Source organism: Nothoprocta perdicaria, unplaced genomic scaffold, assembly GCF_003342845.1.
Source record: "Nothoprocta perdicaria isolate Ctin4 unplaced genomic scaffold, notPer1 scaffold_16, whole genome shotgun sequence".
NCBI lineage: Eukaryota > Metazoa > Chordata > Aves > Tinamiformes > Tinamidae > Nothoprocta > Nothoprocta perdicaria.
The window spans coordinates 7547621-7566549 of NW_020454760.1; the positions used below are offsets into that span (position 1 = coordinate 7547621).

The window sequence follows — 18929 nt, forward strand, 5'->3', positions numbered from 1 at the left end:
GGTAGCCCTTCCTAGAAATACATGGCTATATCTTAAAAAAAAAAAACTCCTTGAAAATTGAAAATGATCCCAGAAGATTAGAAAGGATATATTTAGGCATTTACTCGGAAAATCTTCAAGCAGAAAATATGTTTGCCACAGATTTAAAAGCCAAATCTTTGAGCCAGCAACAAGCCTTCTTTACCTCTTCTGTCCCTGCATCCAAAATCTAGCATGAAAATCATTTGTTCTGGGCCTGGATTCACTGACAGGAAACCCAAGGCACTACTTTTTATGTTTACATTACAAGTTTATGTGCTTATTCATAAAAATCCTGTAGTCTGAATGATCGGCTCAGATTGCTGATGAGGATTATTTTAATTTCTTTATGTATTTCAATTAAATGCATGACTATTGATTTCAGTGCATTTGTTTCTGTTAAAAGCACACTGATTTATGTTGCTAAAAATGCTATTGTCTGCCCTGCCAAAAGCAGGCATCTGGGAACATTTCTGGGTTCCTCATAGTCTTTTCTCTCCTCTTTCCGCCTCTCACTGCCAGTGCCTGCTGTTGAGACAAACCAGCTACTTCAAAAGGCAGTTACTGTTCTCTGTCTCTGAGAGCTTGGCAGCATTTTGAGAAGGGGGGAGGAATAGGAACAGATAAAAGAGAGATTCAGGGCCCATAAATAAAGAGGAGAAAAAAAAAAACAAACAAAAATAAGTAATGGTATAGTAATACACCTACCTGAATTCCACTCTTTCTCTCCAGGCGATACTGCTTCTGGACTCATCTGAGGTGGGATACATGGAGTCTCCAGGAGCCACCATCTCTCCGTAGTTTCTGCATCCCGTGACTCCTGTCTCCACAAGCTCATCCCGTGACTGCTGTCTCCACAAGCTCACGGTTAGCCTGTGCTTTCAGGCTCCTTGTGCTGGCTGCTGTGACGTGCCCACTGTCCCTGCTGCGACTGGCCTATCCTGGCGCCCAGCTCTGCACAAGAGCCCCAGGACACACGAGGCAGCCCCAGATTCCCACTTGTCCTTTATCAGATGGTCTGACAATTGCTAGTTCTTCTCTCCATTGCCTGGTGTTTTTGATCCTCCCTGCTAAATTGAGTCTTTGCAAGTCTTCTGCAACACCTAAATATGCTTCTTTATTCCTGCAGCCATTTGGCAGAGTCCTTGCAGTGCCCCGTCTCTTCTCAGGGCAGAAAAGCAAGGCTGTTCTTGTGTTATTAATGAAAGACTGTTTTGCCACAGGTTCACATTCATGGAACAAAATGACACGTAACTTGAACTATTCCAAAAACAATTATACTTGTGAACTTCTACCAACAGGTAGATGTTACCAGCAGGACCCCAAACTGGGCTTGGCTGCACATGTGGACACATTAACATAAGGTAGGTTTTACCATCAACTCTTGATATAGGCTGCAGTCCATTCCCTCCTCCCCCTGACATCCAAGCAATTAGGAATATAATAATTATTATTGGTCATGCATGCCCAGCAGTCTTGAAATTTAAAAAGTAAGGGCCCATATTTATGCTGAGTCAGGAGCTCTCTCATTAGATGCCTGAACATTAAGGAGGAACAAGAAAAATAAGGCTCCAGTTCTCTTTGAACACTGTTTTTCCTCTTTCAAATGCTTTAGAAGTTTATTGTAATTAAGCGCGGTAACATACTTTTCAGGTTGAGTAGCTATCACTCCTACTCTCTCCATAAAGAAAAGGAAGCAGAGATGATAAAGGGGATCACTCCAAGTCAACAGAGCACGTGAGTGATGAGTGTAGGAAAAGGACTGAGACCTGGTTCCCAAATCAATCAGATCAATCAGATCAAACACTGTTCTCCATTTTAAAACATTAGCTGTCACCATTAGCTATCACTCCTAGCCTAAGAGTGTGTTTGCAACAGCTTAGGAACTTTACAAGAAATATACAGCCAGAAGTGAGCATTTCACCAAACTCCAGGAAGATGTTAGGGAGTTTCCCCTTTCAGAGATGTTTCTAAGGCTATCCACCCACCATCTGCCCAATAGGAAGTTCTGGCCTGTTGCCAGAGTTGTGGTAACTGATGAGCATTGCCCATCATTTCCCATCCCAACTGAAAGGTAAAATACATCAGCTAACTCGCAGTGAAGATGATTTGGGGCAGCATGTTTCACTGAGTAAGTAAGAAGGCCTCAGAAGGTATATATAGTAGCTCGTCTGATAACATTATGTCACATTAAGGCAAGCACACATAAACATATTTGAGAGTGTAAGCTGAAAAAGAGAAGTTTTCTAGATCTAAAATAAGAACACTTGACAATGAAGCCAAAAGTCACATATTTTAGTGTTACTTTTTCTCTTAAAAATATATTTCCAAGTACTCTTACCATAGTAAACCAAAACCGAGTACCAATGAGTATTCAGCCCTATTCCCCACATTCTTCGTGCTTCCAGAGTGAAATGGTCCTTCAGTCAAGTTGACATCTCAAACCACATGACTCCCAATAATGTAAATGAAATATTCACTCCTGTAATATTTTTTTTGGTTGAAAACTTCCCCAAAATATCCTGTTTAAGTAGCTATCTTCAAAATCACATTCAATTCAACAAATACCCTTCTTAGTGTTGTGTCAAAGCCACTGACTAATAACAACTTTTAGAAATCCAATCTGTTTTTACTGTTTGTGTTATATGCTTATGTTTTTGTTTCTCTCAGCCCCGACATCAAATCTATAGTGTTAAACCTTTGTGTATTACCACTTCCATTTTTTTGATTCTCATTGTCATTTTGTTTGGGTCATTACAATTTGAAACCACTACTATCTGTTAGGGAAATAAATTATCATTCAGGGTTTCACAGAAATGCATTTCTGGTTTCAAGAAGTACTAATGCTCTATCAGGAACTTGATAGTTTTGTGCCTCCTATGAGAAAAGAATCTGAAAGTCTAGGTTACTTATCTAGAGACTAGAACTATCAACATTGAAAAATCAGTTTGCAAGCGCTGAGTGGGAGGGCAAAGAGCAATGTGAAAGCATGCAATTGCTACTCACATATCTTACTGTATCTTAAGTCCATATTTTTTTCTTTTTCAAATAAAAGATAAAAGGGTGAGTTGGTAACTCCATTTAGAATAGAAACATGCCCATCAATGCTCTGATTATATATGATCTAATTGCAAAAAAATTAATTGATGCTACTGAAGACAGCTGACCTCAAATCACCCACTAAAGTCCCACTTTTTTCTTTTTTTTTTTTTTTTTTTTTTTTTTGTAGAGGTTATAAGCAAGAGAAATTCGAGTTGGCAACATCTTATCATGGTAGCTTTCTTAAAACACGTGATTTTGATCATGCTTGAGGCAGTGAAAACTGCCTTTGGACATGAGGGATAAGAGAAAGATTTCAAGTAATCACAAATAATACTGTGGAAAGCTGAAACCGTAACTAGGACATTTATCTCTGAATTTATCTCAAACATACAGCTGGTCATTCCACGATTTCTACACACATACATACAGCAGCACTACAGGACCATCAAAGGTCAGAACTACATCAAATTAAAAAGAATGTACCTTTTCCCTCCTACTTGAAAATAAGGATTTTCATTAGGCCTGCAGTTCCCAATCTTTTTATAGTGACCTGCCCTTCTTTGGCCAAATCCCATTCCTCAACAGCCCCCCTGCCCTTGCAAGCTGAAGACTGGCAGTCCTGGACAACCTGCTCTAGCTGACCCTGCTAGAGCAGGAGGTCTGGACCACTTGATCGACAGGGGTCTCTGATAAACCCTAATAGTGTGTGACTGCCCTCCCTCTTTGAGCCCCCCACCACCATCCAGGGGTTATCACTTGGTCACTGATGACTGAGGAAGCAGATGAAACCTTCAAAACTTCGATGCTCTGTCTTCCTGAAATGCATATTTACTTTCTGAGCTATGCTGCCCTGATGATTTTAATCATCATGCCCCCAGTGTTTCAGGGATATCAAAAAGTTGTTCCTAAGGAACAGAAAGAAAACCAGGTATGGAATTGTCCCAGAAAGACTGCAAATTACCTTAGGCTGGTGTTACACTTCTATTTAATCAAAATATTTTAAAAAGATGGAAATTAATGTCTACAACACAGTTTACAAAAATAACTCCCAATTTGTTGTGCACAAATATTTTTTAAAAATTCACCCCTTATGCCAGCATTTTGGCTCACTATATTCTACTCCTCTGTCATTAACACTCTCTGCTGTAAGCACAACTCCTAGCTGGGGACTCCAATGTGTAATGGAGCTAAGAGAAGATTCCAGATCTCAGTTGTGCTGGCATGAAGATGGGTCTCCTCAGTGCTACAGAAGACAATATCCTAGGGAGACTGGAATCAGTCCTATCCTGCACTATTCAAGCCAACACATATCAAGAAGCAAATAATTACCAGCTAATGGCTACAGATGGAAATGTAACATGTATCAGCCTAAGCATTTCATGACAAGTGACAGAACGGCTTGAAAAAATGGGCATTGTTTTTCCAAAAGGGTGGAAGGTGTCAAGAGCAAAGAAAAAAGGGTTACCTCTTCAGATTGGGAGGGGCTGATTCTGGGCATTGGAGATACTTGTGGTGTTTTCAGCTGTGTACTGTTGCTGTCTGGAACAAGCTCTCTGTGGATTGACTGAATATGGTTTTGGAGTTCACTTTCTGATTCAAATTTAACATTGCAACTAGAACATCGAGTCTTCAGTCCCCCTGCCTTGCTTTTGTTCTCAATGGAACTCAAGTTCTCATTTTGGCCCATGCCTTGTCTGTTACTGCTTGAAGGGATGTTGACACTTGGACTACCACTTTTACTGAGATTAACACAGCTAGCACACAGACCATATGGCAGACCGTTGATGTCAAGTTTCACTAAATCCTGCTTTGAACGGAATTCCTTCAGGCAAGAAGCACACTTGTACAGTTTCTGGAGATGCTGTGCACGCCCCGTGGACTGCACGGCGGAGCCATTTCCAGTTTTCTGCATGTGGAACGTCCCATGGATCTTCAGCTCCAGCGTGGAGGTCACTGTCTGCATGCACACCACACAGCGAAACCCTGTCAAGGAGTTCCTCAGGTCAGGGTGCATCTGGCAATGCTCTAAAAACTCCTCCTCGCTCTGCAGAGGCATCTTGCAAATCCTGCAGTTTCCAGTGTCCAGGCTCTTACTGTGGGTGACTTTATGTTCAGTAAGAGTCAGAAGAGAAGGAAACCGCTCACCACAGATGGGGCACATGTAATGTTTCACTGGTCCCAGGTGCGTCTGCATGTGCTCGCGGAGGCCGTTTTCAGAGAAGAATGTTCGCGAGCACACGTTACACTTGTAATTCCCTTTAATGAGTTCAGCCTTCTTCTTCACTATGGCACTTTCTCCAGGTCGAATGTTGTGGTCTCGAAGCTGGTGATTTTGCAGGAGAGTCTCCATGGTGTAAGCTGCCCCACAAATGTCACAGCCATACATGGGTTCGGATGTGTCAACATCTTCCTCGCTGCCATCGTGGCTGTTATGGGACTCCTGACTATTTGTCAACAAGGTCTGCAGCTCCACTTCTTCTTTCTGGACCTGCTCAGAGGCCCCATTTGTTCCACAATTTGGAGGTTTTGTTTCAAAAACACAATGTTTCTCCCTTAAGTGCTTTTCCAGCAAGATGATAGCATGGAAAGCTTTGCTGCAGAACTTGCAGTTGTACTTCTTGCTGTGCGTAGTGATGTGACATTGCAGCTCCACCTCCGTACCAAAGGACTCACCGCAGAAGATGCACTTGTGCACTTTGCCTTGGTTCTCCAGGTGGTTGTGTTTCACGTGAAGCTGCAGGTCAGTCTCGTTGCGGAAGTCCCAGTTACAAGACGTACATCTGTATACCTTCTTCTCATTGCTGTGCTTCACAGCCAAGTGTAACTGGATGGAGACTTTGGAGTCAAAAACCTCTTGGCACAAGGTGCAGCGGAAGAATACAAATGTATGCATGTCCAGCAGGTGTTTCTGCAAGTCATCCACAGAAGTGAACTGCTTATCACAGCTTTCACAGATGTAGTAGGTCGAGGTGATCATGAAATGAATGGTAACATGCTTCAGCAGGGATTCCTGATTTGGAAACTCCTTGTTGCACTGTGGGCAGGTCAGTTTTGGTAGGACAGTGTCAAGGTGTGTTTTCAAATGAGTCTGAAAACCATCCAAAGAAGTATACTTAGCACCACACTGATTACAAATATATTCACCTGCAGGACGAGGAGGAGCACCTCCAACTGCTTGCATCATTTTTAAAGAGGTCTGCTCAATGGTTACAGGAGATAATGGACTCATGGCTCTGGATTTTTTTCCATTGTGGATGTAATTCAGTGCCAAAGGAATGTTCTTATGGTTCTCCTTGATATGTTTGTTCAGTTTAAGAACGCTATTAAATATTGGAGAGTTTGTACAGTAAGAACAAGAATACACTTCCACCACTGGATCTTTTGGGGTTCCAAGCACAGGGGAACCAAATCGGGAACTGCTAAGATCACAATGGACTTGTCTAATGTGCTCTTCCAGGGAAGAATCTGTAAGAAATCCCATGTAGCAATGGGGACAAAAGAACGCATTACTGTCCTTAGCAGCAGGGTTGGCAAATCCATGAGAACATCGGATATGTTCTTGAAGAGTGTTGAGGTCGTTGAACACTTCCGAGCAGAAGTTGCACTGGTACACCATGGCAGGCATGGTGGAAACGATCAGCGCTGGGTCTGGAGCTTCATGGACTTGCTTCAGATGTTCGTTCAGATTGTAGAGAGATGGCAACACCTCCAAACAATACTGACAGATATGGGCTTGTTCGGGTTTATCTAAATGCATAGTTTTCAGGTGTATCTGCAAAACTGCAAGGCTGGAAAATAACTGTTTGTTGCAATAAATGCAGCTATACGTAACTTTCGCTTGTTTACTCGAAGGGCCAGTGATATCTGGCACTTGCTGAGCTGCCCGCTTCCTTCCACGACCCTTCGGTATAGGAGGAGCCGTTTCCACCATTGTTGAACTATCCACGGAAAGATTTGAGTCCGGAGTGGTGCTAGAAACTGAGGTGTAGCCCACAGTTACCAACGATGGGCTGTTGCTGTGGTTGCATGACTCTGGCTGCTGGTGACTATCCATGTGGCTGTACAGCTCTTCCACAGTGTGGAAGGTCTCAGAGCATATGCTGCATGAATTCTTCTTCTCACCATTATGAGCCTGCTCCATGTGATTTACCAGAGACGTCTCCTCTACAAAGAGTTCATGACAGTAAACACACTGAAGAGCAGAACGGTCTTCGTTAGGGGAACACTCAGGGTGACATTCTGCAATGTGCTTTTGAAGATCCTCAGGAAAATCAAAGCCTTCTTCACACTGACTGCATTTCTGAGTGTCTTTCATTTTCCAGTCCTCCATCCGCGAGGCTGACTGAGAGCCATCTTTGTTCCTCTCATGGACCTGCATGTGACCATGCAGCGAACTAGACGACAGAAATCCACGTCTACAAATGGCACATTTATATGGCTTGTTGGATGTATGAGTCTTTAAATGAATTTTAAGGTGATCGCTCCTCGAGAACGCCGCATCACACTCACTGCAGTGATACTTCTTATCCCCAGTGTGAAGCTTTATGTGGCGATCCCTGCTGCGTTTGTGTTTGAAGAGACGACTACAATATGTGCATTTGAAGGGGAGCTTGTCGCTGTGACTTTGCTCGTGGTGTTTTAAGTAGCTGAGGCGGCTGAACGATTTGTCACAGAACTGGCATGGATAGGGCAACCCCGGGCCTCCTTCTTCTTCACCAAAATCACAACCCTCTCCATGGCTTGGGGAAGTCTGGTCTTTGCTCGAAGGTGATGATGCTGGCCATGAGCAGGTGGGGTCGTCCTCAACATCCACTCCATCTGAAATGAGAAAGAAACATTCCCACAGGCTTAATCTCTACGGCTCAAAGGAAACAGCAAATCATATAAACAACATAGACATGCTAGCCCTGAGTAGCTAAAATGCACTCCACTCAGACTAGAATACTTCTTACACTTGTACCAAATAGCTTCAAGACCACATTTATTTTTATCAGATTGTAAAATATTAGAAGTTATTAAATAGTTCTGTGCCTATATTACTTTTTTATTGCTTTTTTATCATTCCTTCTCAGTTGCAGGATATGTATTATACATTGACAACTTTATTAAAATGCAGATTTTAATATATTTAATGTTTCTTTTGTATCCATTGTAAAATGATTTGCATATTATTTGAGCATCTGAAGAGTCAAAGGAAAGGAGAAAATATTACAGGAATGATTTGAAATTAATAAAGTCAACTCACATGCCTAATACTTAATAAAAAAAATCCCCTCTGCTTTGCTACAGTTTCCCCCCAACCTTGATGTTCACTCTGAACGCAGAAATCTTTTAAAGGCTACCACTGAGAGAGACTTGGGTGTTATTCAAATAAATAATATGAAAAAGTACTGGGGAGGAACAGGACAACACTATAAACAATGATGTTTTCTCTAATGCAGTGCAAGCAGATTTCTTCAACAGCCATACAATTCAGTCACCAAAAGCTGGCAGCTGGATCATTAAATGTTCCAAACAGACTAGCAAACCAAATGCTAGGATCAAGGAAAACGAGAAAGTTTCATGAGGGTCAGATGTGATCAGCATTTTTTTTTCTCTTTCAAGTTCAAGAGGTTGCCCGCCACGGCTTCCTTTTTGCGAGCGCCTCGGCCAGCTGAACTTCCTTAGTTCAGCACAACCTGCACTGTGAGGCGATCACAGACAAAGCAACTTGGAAAAAGCTGGAAACAGGAAAAATGATAAATGATTATGGCAAAAGCTGAGAGATTTATGGGCGACAAAGAAAAGACAAAACAAGACTGCTAGCCAGATAACAAGCTGAACTAGTTGTACATGCTATTACCTCACCTTTGGATGGGCCAAGGGATTTTTTTTTAACAGGTGTGCTCTACAATTTCTGTAGCTTTTGCTCTAAATGTAGACTACAGCACTGCAACGATTGTCCTTCTTTTAACCTAAAATTTCTTTTAAAATATCGAAAGAATGCTTGGTGAACCTCTCTGAAATAAATGGCCCTTTTATTCCTTTCCAGGGGCAGTACTGGGGGTTCTTTCACCTTTTAAAAACAAAATTGATTACAAAGCACAGAAAAAAACAGGCTAAACCTTTTGAAAAGTATCTTTTTCTAAAAGTGTTTTTCACAAATGGTACATTTCTTAATATCGTCAGCCTCTTATCAGAAATCTATTGCGCTAACATGAAAGTTAGAGCTGGCTTATATTATATAAACAAAGTCTGAGCTTGCTTTCTTTAAGGTAACAAGATTTTACTAGATTATCAACCCCTGGCTTATCCACGGGAAACAGATGAGGATTCATTCCTTTCCTGCATCTAGAAACTGATGACAACACCATCTCCCTATCAATGCCAGATGGCAACCATCTAACCCTGAGAAAACAACCAAACACCATTCCTGGACCCTTGCCCATCACAACAATGCTCTGCGATACAAGCTGAAAACTGCGTGGTTTCTTACCCTCCTGTTTATTTCTTGAAGAAGTGGGTTTCACAGATTGCCCATACCTTCCATACACACACAAATATATATATCTGCATTTATCTGTGTATGAATTTGCACTAATGGTGTTTATTTAAATAACAGAAGCAAACCCTAGCCTAAATGTCATGTCTTTGAACTGCAAAGGCGTTTGTTTTCTTAAAAAAATAAATCCTACCTTCCAGCTAAGACACCGTCATCTGTTAACATGCTTAGCAATGTACTGTAAGCAGAGTTATTCGCTTGTGATAGATGCTAAATATTACGAGACAGCTGAGTTTTTAAACTGTTACATTAATGACTCCAATATTCACAGGAGACTTTTGATGTAAATCTGTGTACTGCCCTCTCAAATTGCTGGGTTTGACTCTAAAACTAGAAATAATCAAATGAGTGGAAAAACTATGCACAGAAAAAAATCTTAATTCTTGCCACATTTTAAATTTTAACTAAAAATTTCCAGACAGCTTTTTTTAAGTGAAAAACCCTTTTATCCTTTACAATCAAATAAATTTCTGATATATAAACAGTGCTGGCAGATAAATAGAAATTTATGTCATGCAACCGAGTAAAGAAAAATAGTCTGCAACTGGCTAGGCTACATATTTTGTAACCAAATTTGGTATTAAAATGTATATCCTACGCAGACATGATGTATTGTTGTATAAATGTTTAGAGGAGTATATAGAAGGCATTATAAATAGTGTACCATCCCCGACACAGCAGTAAATCACTTTCTGTGGCCACTGCCTGCTCGGTTTTACCTATTATATAACTATTCCCCTTGGCTTCTGAATCTTTGCAGGATGTCAGGCTGGCAGCAAGGAGAGGAGCGGGCGCCGAGCGCCAGCCCTGCGCGAGCACGGGGAGCCTCTTCCCTCCCAGCCACGTCTCCTGTTCCAGTAAGGCACGGGGAATTCCATGTATCCCCGTGCAGGATGACAGGATTTTCCCGGGAAGGAGCGTAACGACCGAGCGGACACATTTCCCAGCTCTCGGCTGGGCAGGATGCTGCGCAAGGAGGGCTCTGTGCTGCCCTCCCACGAGCGGGGGGCAGCCGTGCCCGCAAGGACCCACGGAGGGGATTTTTAGACCTTGCCGGTGCTGCTCAGGGACGTGGGCTGTGCAGGTGAATCTCTGCTCTGAGGCTGCCGGCCTCAACACCGGCGACCTTGTTGCAGCCCGCAGCCCGTCTGGGGCTGGCCGGAGACGGCCATGAGCCAACCTGGACATGGAGCACTCCAGCGGTGGCCTTGCCTGTCCCTCCCTTCCCCACGGAGACGCCGTGCAACCCCTAAGAGCCTCCATTTCGGAATGACAAGCCCAGCGTGCTGCCGTGTGTGCGGGCATGCCCCGCGCAGGCCCTGGGGAGCGAGCGCGGCCTGGCTGAGCCCAGCTGGGACGAGGCCGCCGCCGGCCTGGGCGGCCGGTTCCCCACACACACAAGCGCCTTTGTGTTTGGGGAGAGGTTTTACTCGCTCGTGGGAGATGAGGCCTCAAATCCCGGCTTGCCAGCCGCTCTAATAGAAAATCCGAGTGGTTTGCTGCTGCTCTGCATACATCCATGCCTATATAAATCTACAGGCACCTACCCACGGAGCTATGTCAACACGACAAACACTGATTTTAAATGTTTTAGCAAGCTTTCTTAAACCACTCTGGGCCAAACTTATAGGCAGAAATACAAGTGCCACTAAAGTCCCCAGGAGCAGATGCATCCATCTGGGGCAGAATAGGGCCCAATTATTCTACAGGGCATTGATGGAGTTTCTAAAATATACTTTCTGTATCGACTTCTTTTTCTTTCCTTCGGCATCACTAAGTGCTGCTTACTGCAAATGCCTTTTTTGTGTTATGGCAAGTATTCTGAGTTTCAATGTGATGCACTTAGCATGTCCATGTAAATTTTTAATTTTTGGAACCAGTCACTTCACACTCACTGACTCTAAGAGAGCTCTAGCACTCGCAACCAAAAAACTTCACTGGAAACCGGCTACAAGGCCTAAAAGTCTATTTAAAGATGCAAATGTGTGTGAATAGTTAGTGCAGATGTTTTTCTACACCAACTGTACTTGCTGAGTTTCACCATTTCCATAAAGCACATTAAAACAAGTGTGTGAACACTCTGAGATGAAAGTACCAAACACTCCTGAGACTTCCAGTGGAAAGTAGAGCTGCCTGACTTTTCTCCAAGCAGACAGGAATGCCCATGATTCAGCAGCCTGAGTAAATAAAAGAGGTCCTTATTTCCTAATTTTGCTGGCTGGCCACACTGCAGCAGTCTCTGTGTTGCTGCCAAAGGGGATGCAAAACTGGAACTACACCCAGCAGCTGAAGGACTGTCTTTGTTAGGCAGCCAGGCCTTCCTGACCATCTTCTGGCAGCAAACCTACCATATCCTGCGAGGAAGACCTCCATCTCAGGCTTGATAGTTCGCTAGTCTGCCTAATAGGACTAAACAACAGATTTTGCCTGCTCTGTGTTGGAGGAGGACAGCTGGAAACTCAGTTAGTAGCAGAGTAACACCTGTTCAGTCATATTTATGGGGGAAAGTGCTCACTAACAGAAAAGTGAAGTAATACCAGAAGGAGTTATCCCATGAAAGGGGGAGGGATGGAGGGAGGGAGGAAGGGGGAAGCATTGGAGCACAAAAGCACCTCTGTGGCCCCAGCAGCCAGCCGCTCGTGTGCCAACCCCAGTAGTTGTGAAGTCTTAAAAGTGATCTTATCCCTGGTGCTGCTGGTTGAATTAACAGTACTGCTCCGGGAAAGGGCTGTGTAGGCTCCGGGAAGGTTTACAACATCTGCACACGTTGGCTGCAATATGCTTCGGGGCACTTGCTTTATCACGCCGCATTTTTCTATCAGATTTAAACATCGCGAGTGTTTTTCCATGCCACTGTACAAATGGCCTCACTCCTAGAGAAAATGTCAGAAAACCTTTTTGTGACATACTATATCCTCTAGTAGAACAGAGTTTACAAACATGAACAAATTAATATTCCCCAAATCCTACCAGCAGTAGCTTCCTATTTCCCCCATTTTGCTGCTCCAGTAACTGGGGCACGCACAGAAAAGCCGCAGCAGTTTGCCTCAGGTTACTACTGTAATCTGTGCAAAGGAGGGAACAACCCAGATCTCCGAGGTCTGAGCCACCCTGCAAGAGAATTCCTTTCCTTTCCCTGAAATACAGTGTTGCCAGAAAGCTAAGGTTGATGGATGTGACCAAAGAGGAAGCGTTCACAGCAACGGCAGACTCACCATATAGATCTCCTCCAGTAGCCTGCATGAGGTATGCACAAGTACTATACAGCTTCTTAAACCAGAAGGACTAAAATGTATAGCTATAGTTATGTAGGAAAAGCATATACTAAAAAAAAAAAATGGCAAATCAAGTAAACCAAGCAGCAGAACACATGCACACTTAATACATACCTTTACGTGCATACAGGTTATGAATATGTATGTATACGTGTGCATTCTACTTGTTGTATAGCTATTACTTGTAGTACCATCTCAAGTCAAAGACTGATTCATATTATGCAATCATATCACATATGTATGCCTTTACCCACATATTAAAAAGGAAGGACAACACACAAAAAAATACAAGTTTGTTAATTTACCAGGTGACATAATAAAAGATAACAAATTATATATAAATATCTCTCTATATAAAGGACTAAATAGCAGACAGGTAGGTCTGTTAACTTAAAGGAAGATAAACTTCCACAGTTTTAAATCCTTGCATTTTGGGGCAGGCAATTGAGTGGAGTGGTTATTATATATCATATAGTTTACTTGTAATGGCCATTTCAGATTTTAGTGCTAGACACATTTTATATTATTACTAACACTAATTGTCGGCAGGGCTACTTTGAAAATGAGATAAAGAATCTTATGGGAATACACAGGTGTGAATAAATAGTAAATGAAGAGGTTAGGTATTATTGAAATAAAACAATATTGTGCTGTGTATTGTGAACCCATCTTAGTAACTAGAAAACCTAAGGATAGTGTTTAAGCATCAGCATGGTTTCAATGATGTCCTACCATGTATCACTGAAAAAAAATATGATTTTGAATTTCCTAATAGAATTAACAGATAAAAAAATAAAGAATATTATGTAATAAAATAAAAAATATGTAATAGCTCTCATTTATTTTCAATAGAAATAGATGTAGTTTTGGAAAACCTGCAACTTTCATACTAGCATCACATTTTTTCACATCAGTGGCCCCATATTAAACTCACTCATTTGTCTCATAACTTATTAAATGGCTCGAAAACTAATACTCTGTAATGGGCATTCAAAAGAGAAATGTGAACTTTAAAAATTATTTATAATTTACAGATGTTTTAAAAATTATCAATATTTCAAAGCTACTTTGGGAACACCAATTAAATACATTCACAGTTAGATTACTGGGGGAAAATCAAACAGGGGTTCCTGATTAACAGAACTGAGACAGCTAGTAGGGAAGTTTCCCCGTTTTATACTTCACACCCAGAATAAAGGCAGCTCCAGAAATAGCAACTAAGGCATGTGAATACCTCACAAGAAAAAACTGCTTTATTTTATAAAACACCTTTAACGTCACTAATGTTCCTGTACTGCTCTCCTAAGATAACTTAGGTCTCCAGTTCCATTATGTCTTCTCCACAAGATGTATATATGACTGCTATACATGTACAGAGGAGCATAAATGTTTTCCTTGACTACTGCTTAAAGTTCATTTGAGCAGATGGAGCCCAACGAATTGTGTCTTCCACAACCAAATTAAAGAAAATGCATGTAGTTCACATTCTGCTCCACCTCTCAGATCATACAGAAAAATCAATCTGGAACTGGAAGAAAACTGAGCTCACCCCAATTTTTTTCAGGAAACCCGTATTTTGTGCCTTGCAAGGCAGACAGAAAGAATAAGTAATTTCGCACAGTCCTGTACATACAACTAATGACAGTCACCATCCTCAAAGCTTATTATCCTGCTTTACGTAATTGCAAATCACATGTTGCACAATTAATTTACAGGGCTTGTTTAGTTGTGACTATATGCGTACTAAGCGGTTCAAAATAGCTCATTTGTCCACTGCTTAAATGTGACAAACACATTTACATTATATTTCCTCCTCTGTAAGTTGCTGTTGCTTTTGGTAGTTGCTTTTTGTTTGTTTGTACAGAACGAGTCAGGGACCACCAGCCTTGCTCCATCTCAGCTTCGGGTCAGGAAAAAAATTGCCCTGTGAGTGATTACATCTACAATCAAGATAACGGGGCGGGGGAAAATAAATAAATAAATAAATAAAAGCCACAAAAAAAAGTATTCAAATGGTCTACCAAATTTGCCCATAATAATGGTCTCCTAAGAATGTGTATATTAACAGCCTCATGTACTAAACATAGCGATTCAATCAGTCCTTTGCTAGAAAATAATCATTATAATTTGTTGTGCTGATAACAGCATTTGCACTGCTTATTAAGAACAACAAATGACTCCGGGACAGCAGTTCAGGTTCCTTGCTGGACTCCAGCGATTTCACACGCTTTCCCTGGGTCATGCCTCCCCCTAGGCAACACCATGAATAGGACCAAAAACCGTTCTCCCCAATTTTCCCCTGACCTGCCTCTCCCTTTGAGAGCTGCAGAAGCGCCAGGAAGCCTTGGAGGCAGCAAAACTAGCCCCTCTCGTGCAGCCCTGGGCATAGAGGCACCTCTCCAGCAGCCCGGAGGCGCGGGAACGGGAGGGCTGCTTCCTCCCGTGGCAGCATGAGGAGACCATCTCCAGGCCGAGCGGCGGCTCCTTCTCTCTCGCCATCCCAAACCCAGACAGACCCCAAACACTGAGGGAGCCCCTGCTCCGTAGCTGCCTCCTCAGTCTCCCTTCCCACACAACCCCAGACCCCGCTGGGAGGCGGGCAGGCTGCCAAAGCCCCCTGCGACGGGGGCTCACGCAAGACAGGGAGCCCCTGAGCGGGATGTGGGAGATGCCAAGCACCAGCCTGGCTTCTCATGCGATTAGCGCCCTTCTCGCACTTGAAGCTGGCGTGTAACGGTGCAGGTCTGCAGGGGTTCCTGCAAGGTACCTCACGCCCAGCAGTCTGGCCTCTTTTCCCTCACACGCGCCTGTCCCTCCCACCCGTGCCCGTGTTTCACCCACCCCAACTCAGTGCTCCATCCCTGCGAGAGCAGAGCAGCAGCAGGATGCGCTTGGAAGGGGCTAAACTAGGACAAAGGAAAAAAGGGAGGCGGCAATGTGTGGGAGACAAAAAGGATGTAAGGAGAGGAGAAAGAAAAGAGTAAATAATTGCATCTGAAAGGCACCCAGGGAAGGATATCATAGGAGCTTTCATAGGAAATGGAAAGTAAAAAGGAATGAAGATCAAGCAAAAGCCATGCTGCCAGTTAACACTTTCAAAAACATATCAAACGGTGTTTTTTTACAGTGTGCTAGAATTAAGCACAGTAAATAAACATAAAACTGCTTATTTCTGAGGATGACAGAGAGGTAGTGGCAGTCTTATTTACACAGGTGGAACCTCCTGGCCCTAGATTTGCCAAGGAGCCTCCCGCAGCCCGAGCAGCAGAGAAGGTGGGATTCACGGGCCCCAGGGGCAAGGGGGAAGGGTCTGCAGCCTCCCACTTTGGGCGCTCAGCTGCAGGAGGGGAACCCTGGGCTCTTTACACATTAAAGAACTGCTGGATTAAAAACAAAAATAAACCAAAGTGCAAGTTCCAGAGTGCCCAAATCCCCCGGATTAAAGGAGTGCCCTTCCCAGTAGGTTGATTTCCTTCTCAAACACACGTCTCCCAGCCCCGTGGACAGGCTTTGCTGCGGGGAGCCCAGCTCTGCAGGAAAAGCTTCTGTCCAAGGGTCCTCTGCTCAGGGATGGCAAAGGTGCTGGGCACCCAGAGGCTCCTGCCGGGCAGGTTTGCATAGACTGCCAAGCCACAGATACCCGAGAGACTTTTGATTAAAGCAAGCAGTGCCTAATGAACCGGGGTGGACCTAGGGAGGGAGGTTTTGAATAACCATTTATATTTAGCTTCTTAAAGTCCACCTACATCCCGCTTCAGGCTTCTCCTTCCAGACTTGTCTGTTCGTGCAGGTGTTCTGTAGGCTGCTAGAAATTACAACCCTAAGCAAAAGTAACCTTGTTTTTCAGCTAAATCAAGAGCTCAGATTGGGACACAAACGCTCAGGCTGTGCAGTGCAGTCACCCTGGGAGCAGGTGCCGTTTCCCTGCAGTCAAACTGCAGTGCAAGACAAAATAATCCTTTCCCCCGGAGTCCCGTTCTCCCCAGGTTACTTGAATGGGAGACTCCCGCGGATGCCTTTCCCAGGAGATGGGCACTTCAACCAGTTCACACACACATCCAGCCTGTAAATGCTGCAGCCTGGAAATGGGACCCAGGGAATTTCACAATTCAACGTGGTCAGAAGACCAAATGCCCCTGTGCAACTGTCACACAGAAATGCACCTACTGCCTCTCCTCGTACCAGCCAGGACACCAGTCCATCCATGTGGGATTTTGCAAGGAAAGAGTCACAGATTAAGCATTTTTCACATTTAAAATATGCATGCTGCATTCAGCCTTTAACATTATACGGGCTTATTTGGATGATTGAATTATAAAAGAGAGGGGCATGCTCTTTGCAAAAGGCAGCATCTTCCTGCTCTTTATAATTTCCATTCACCAAAGCCTGCTGAAACTCATGACCAACTGTCTGAAATACAGGCCTCTCCAGAAATACAGAGATCTCTGCTTTGTTAAAGCCTATATCTAAAACAACCCTTTGTAGCTTCCTCAGCGTAGAATGGAAGCCTGGTGTGAAATACAGTAAATTAAGCCTTCTGCTGTCAGGGCTGGAAATGAGAGTAGAACAGAATAGCTGCTGGATTTGAAATGATTTTTTTTTTTTTTTTATTGGCTTCATTTACATCCTGTCTAAGGTCTTCGGAGCAGCTCAAGGTGTCTTATCTCTGGCTACCAGGGGGTATTTTGCAGTCAAAGCAGTTAACGTACTTTCTCCCTCTCTCTCTCTCTTTTAAGGCCATCTTATCTTATCAGGCAGATCTCTCCAGGCTGAGGAGAACCCGTACTTATCAGAAACCGTACACCATATTGACAGCTCAGTGCTGCTAGGGACAAATGAAAGCTTAGGCTAGAGAAAGATCTAGTTAACCTGTTCCACTCTCCGTTCAGGCTAATCTGCGGTTTGTCTAACTCCGGGGGACGCTGCGTGCCTTTCCTCTGTTTGCTTGGACAACAGAGGCACGCGATGACAACCGATGGGTTGCTAAAGGTGGTGCCCAGGTAGGGGAGCAGCCTCTGCAACAGCCCCGAGGCACTTTGCCTGCGGACTCGCAAGCGGGAGCAGCGGCGCCGACCTCCAGCAGCCCCTCCTCGGGGTGCCCTGGGGGGCGGCAGGCGTGGGGCAGCCCCTCGGCATGGCTGGGGTCGCACAGCCCAGAGCAGAGGGTTGCACACGAGGGGAAGCGGGCACGTTGGGGGTCAGGGGGAAAACAAACCCGTGAAGCCCCTGAACTGAAGCAATATCCCTCTGCAGGAGACCTTGCGGCAGGACAGCGTCAGCGGGTAAGAGCGGTCAGCCCCGTTCAGTGCTATCTCCAGGAAATACACAAGCCAGCGTCCTCTCTTACTGCTACAGAAATGCAAAGAGCAAGATTTCTTTAGCTCGGTGTCAAGAGCAGCGAGGTAGGTCTCCAAAGTTACAGCTGCTGACACTGCCAGTCTTAATCATTCACCAGGATTTCAGATAAAAATACACGTAAGTGAGCAGTCATTAAGCCGGTCCGATGTGACACTTTTTAGGTTTATTTTCCTCCTCTGCGTCCCAACAGTTCACRAGCAGTTTTATGTTAGTGATAACCCCAGACTTTCCCTGCGGAGAAGGTTCACTGTTAATTGTCCATTATCTTGGTGTGTCAGTGCAAAGGAGAGGGGAAGAAACTCTCATCCAACTGGTTTCACCTCCCTCTCTTGAGAGTGATGCCCTTGTCAGGGCATTAAAGACATGAAAACCTGCCACTTATCAGAATTGTATTTGAATCGAACTACTGTCCTTGAAAACAGTGGACACCAGATACCATCAGAAAAAGTCACATTGGCAGCTCCAGTTCTCTGTGACTTAGACAACCTTTCATAAAACTTATAAATAAATCTGTGATTGCAGATCCGTATGAGGATCAGTAATATTACGGCTGTGGCTTAAAATGAGAAGAAAAGTAAGTTTTCTTTCATTTTATGACTTAAAAAATGTGCATTTTACAAGTAATAATTACAAGAATGAAGAAAAGTTGGCCAGGCAGATATTTAGCCGCTGCGTTGAGTTTCTAGATAATATAA

At 43.6% G+C, this 18929-nt stretch overlaps 1 protein-coding gene across 1 annotated transcript in view; it reads right to left on the reverse strand.

The window, feature by feature from the left end:
- The window catches only part of ZNF521 (zinc finger protein 521), a 208577-nt gene that overhangs the window by 129066 nt on the left and 60582 nt on the right, over positions 1-18929 (reverse strand). Inside the window, exon 3 of the mRNA XM_026035384.1 lies at positions 4526-7878. Within this exon, the coding sequence (XP_025891169.1) occupies positions 4526-7438 (2913 nt within the window). The 5' untranslated portion in view covers positions 7439-7878. The remainder of the gene's footprint in view (positions 1-4525; positions 7879-18929) is intronic.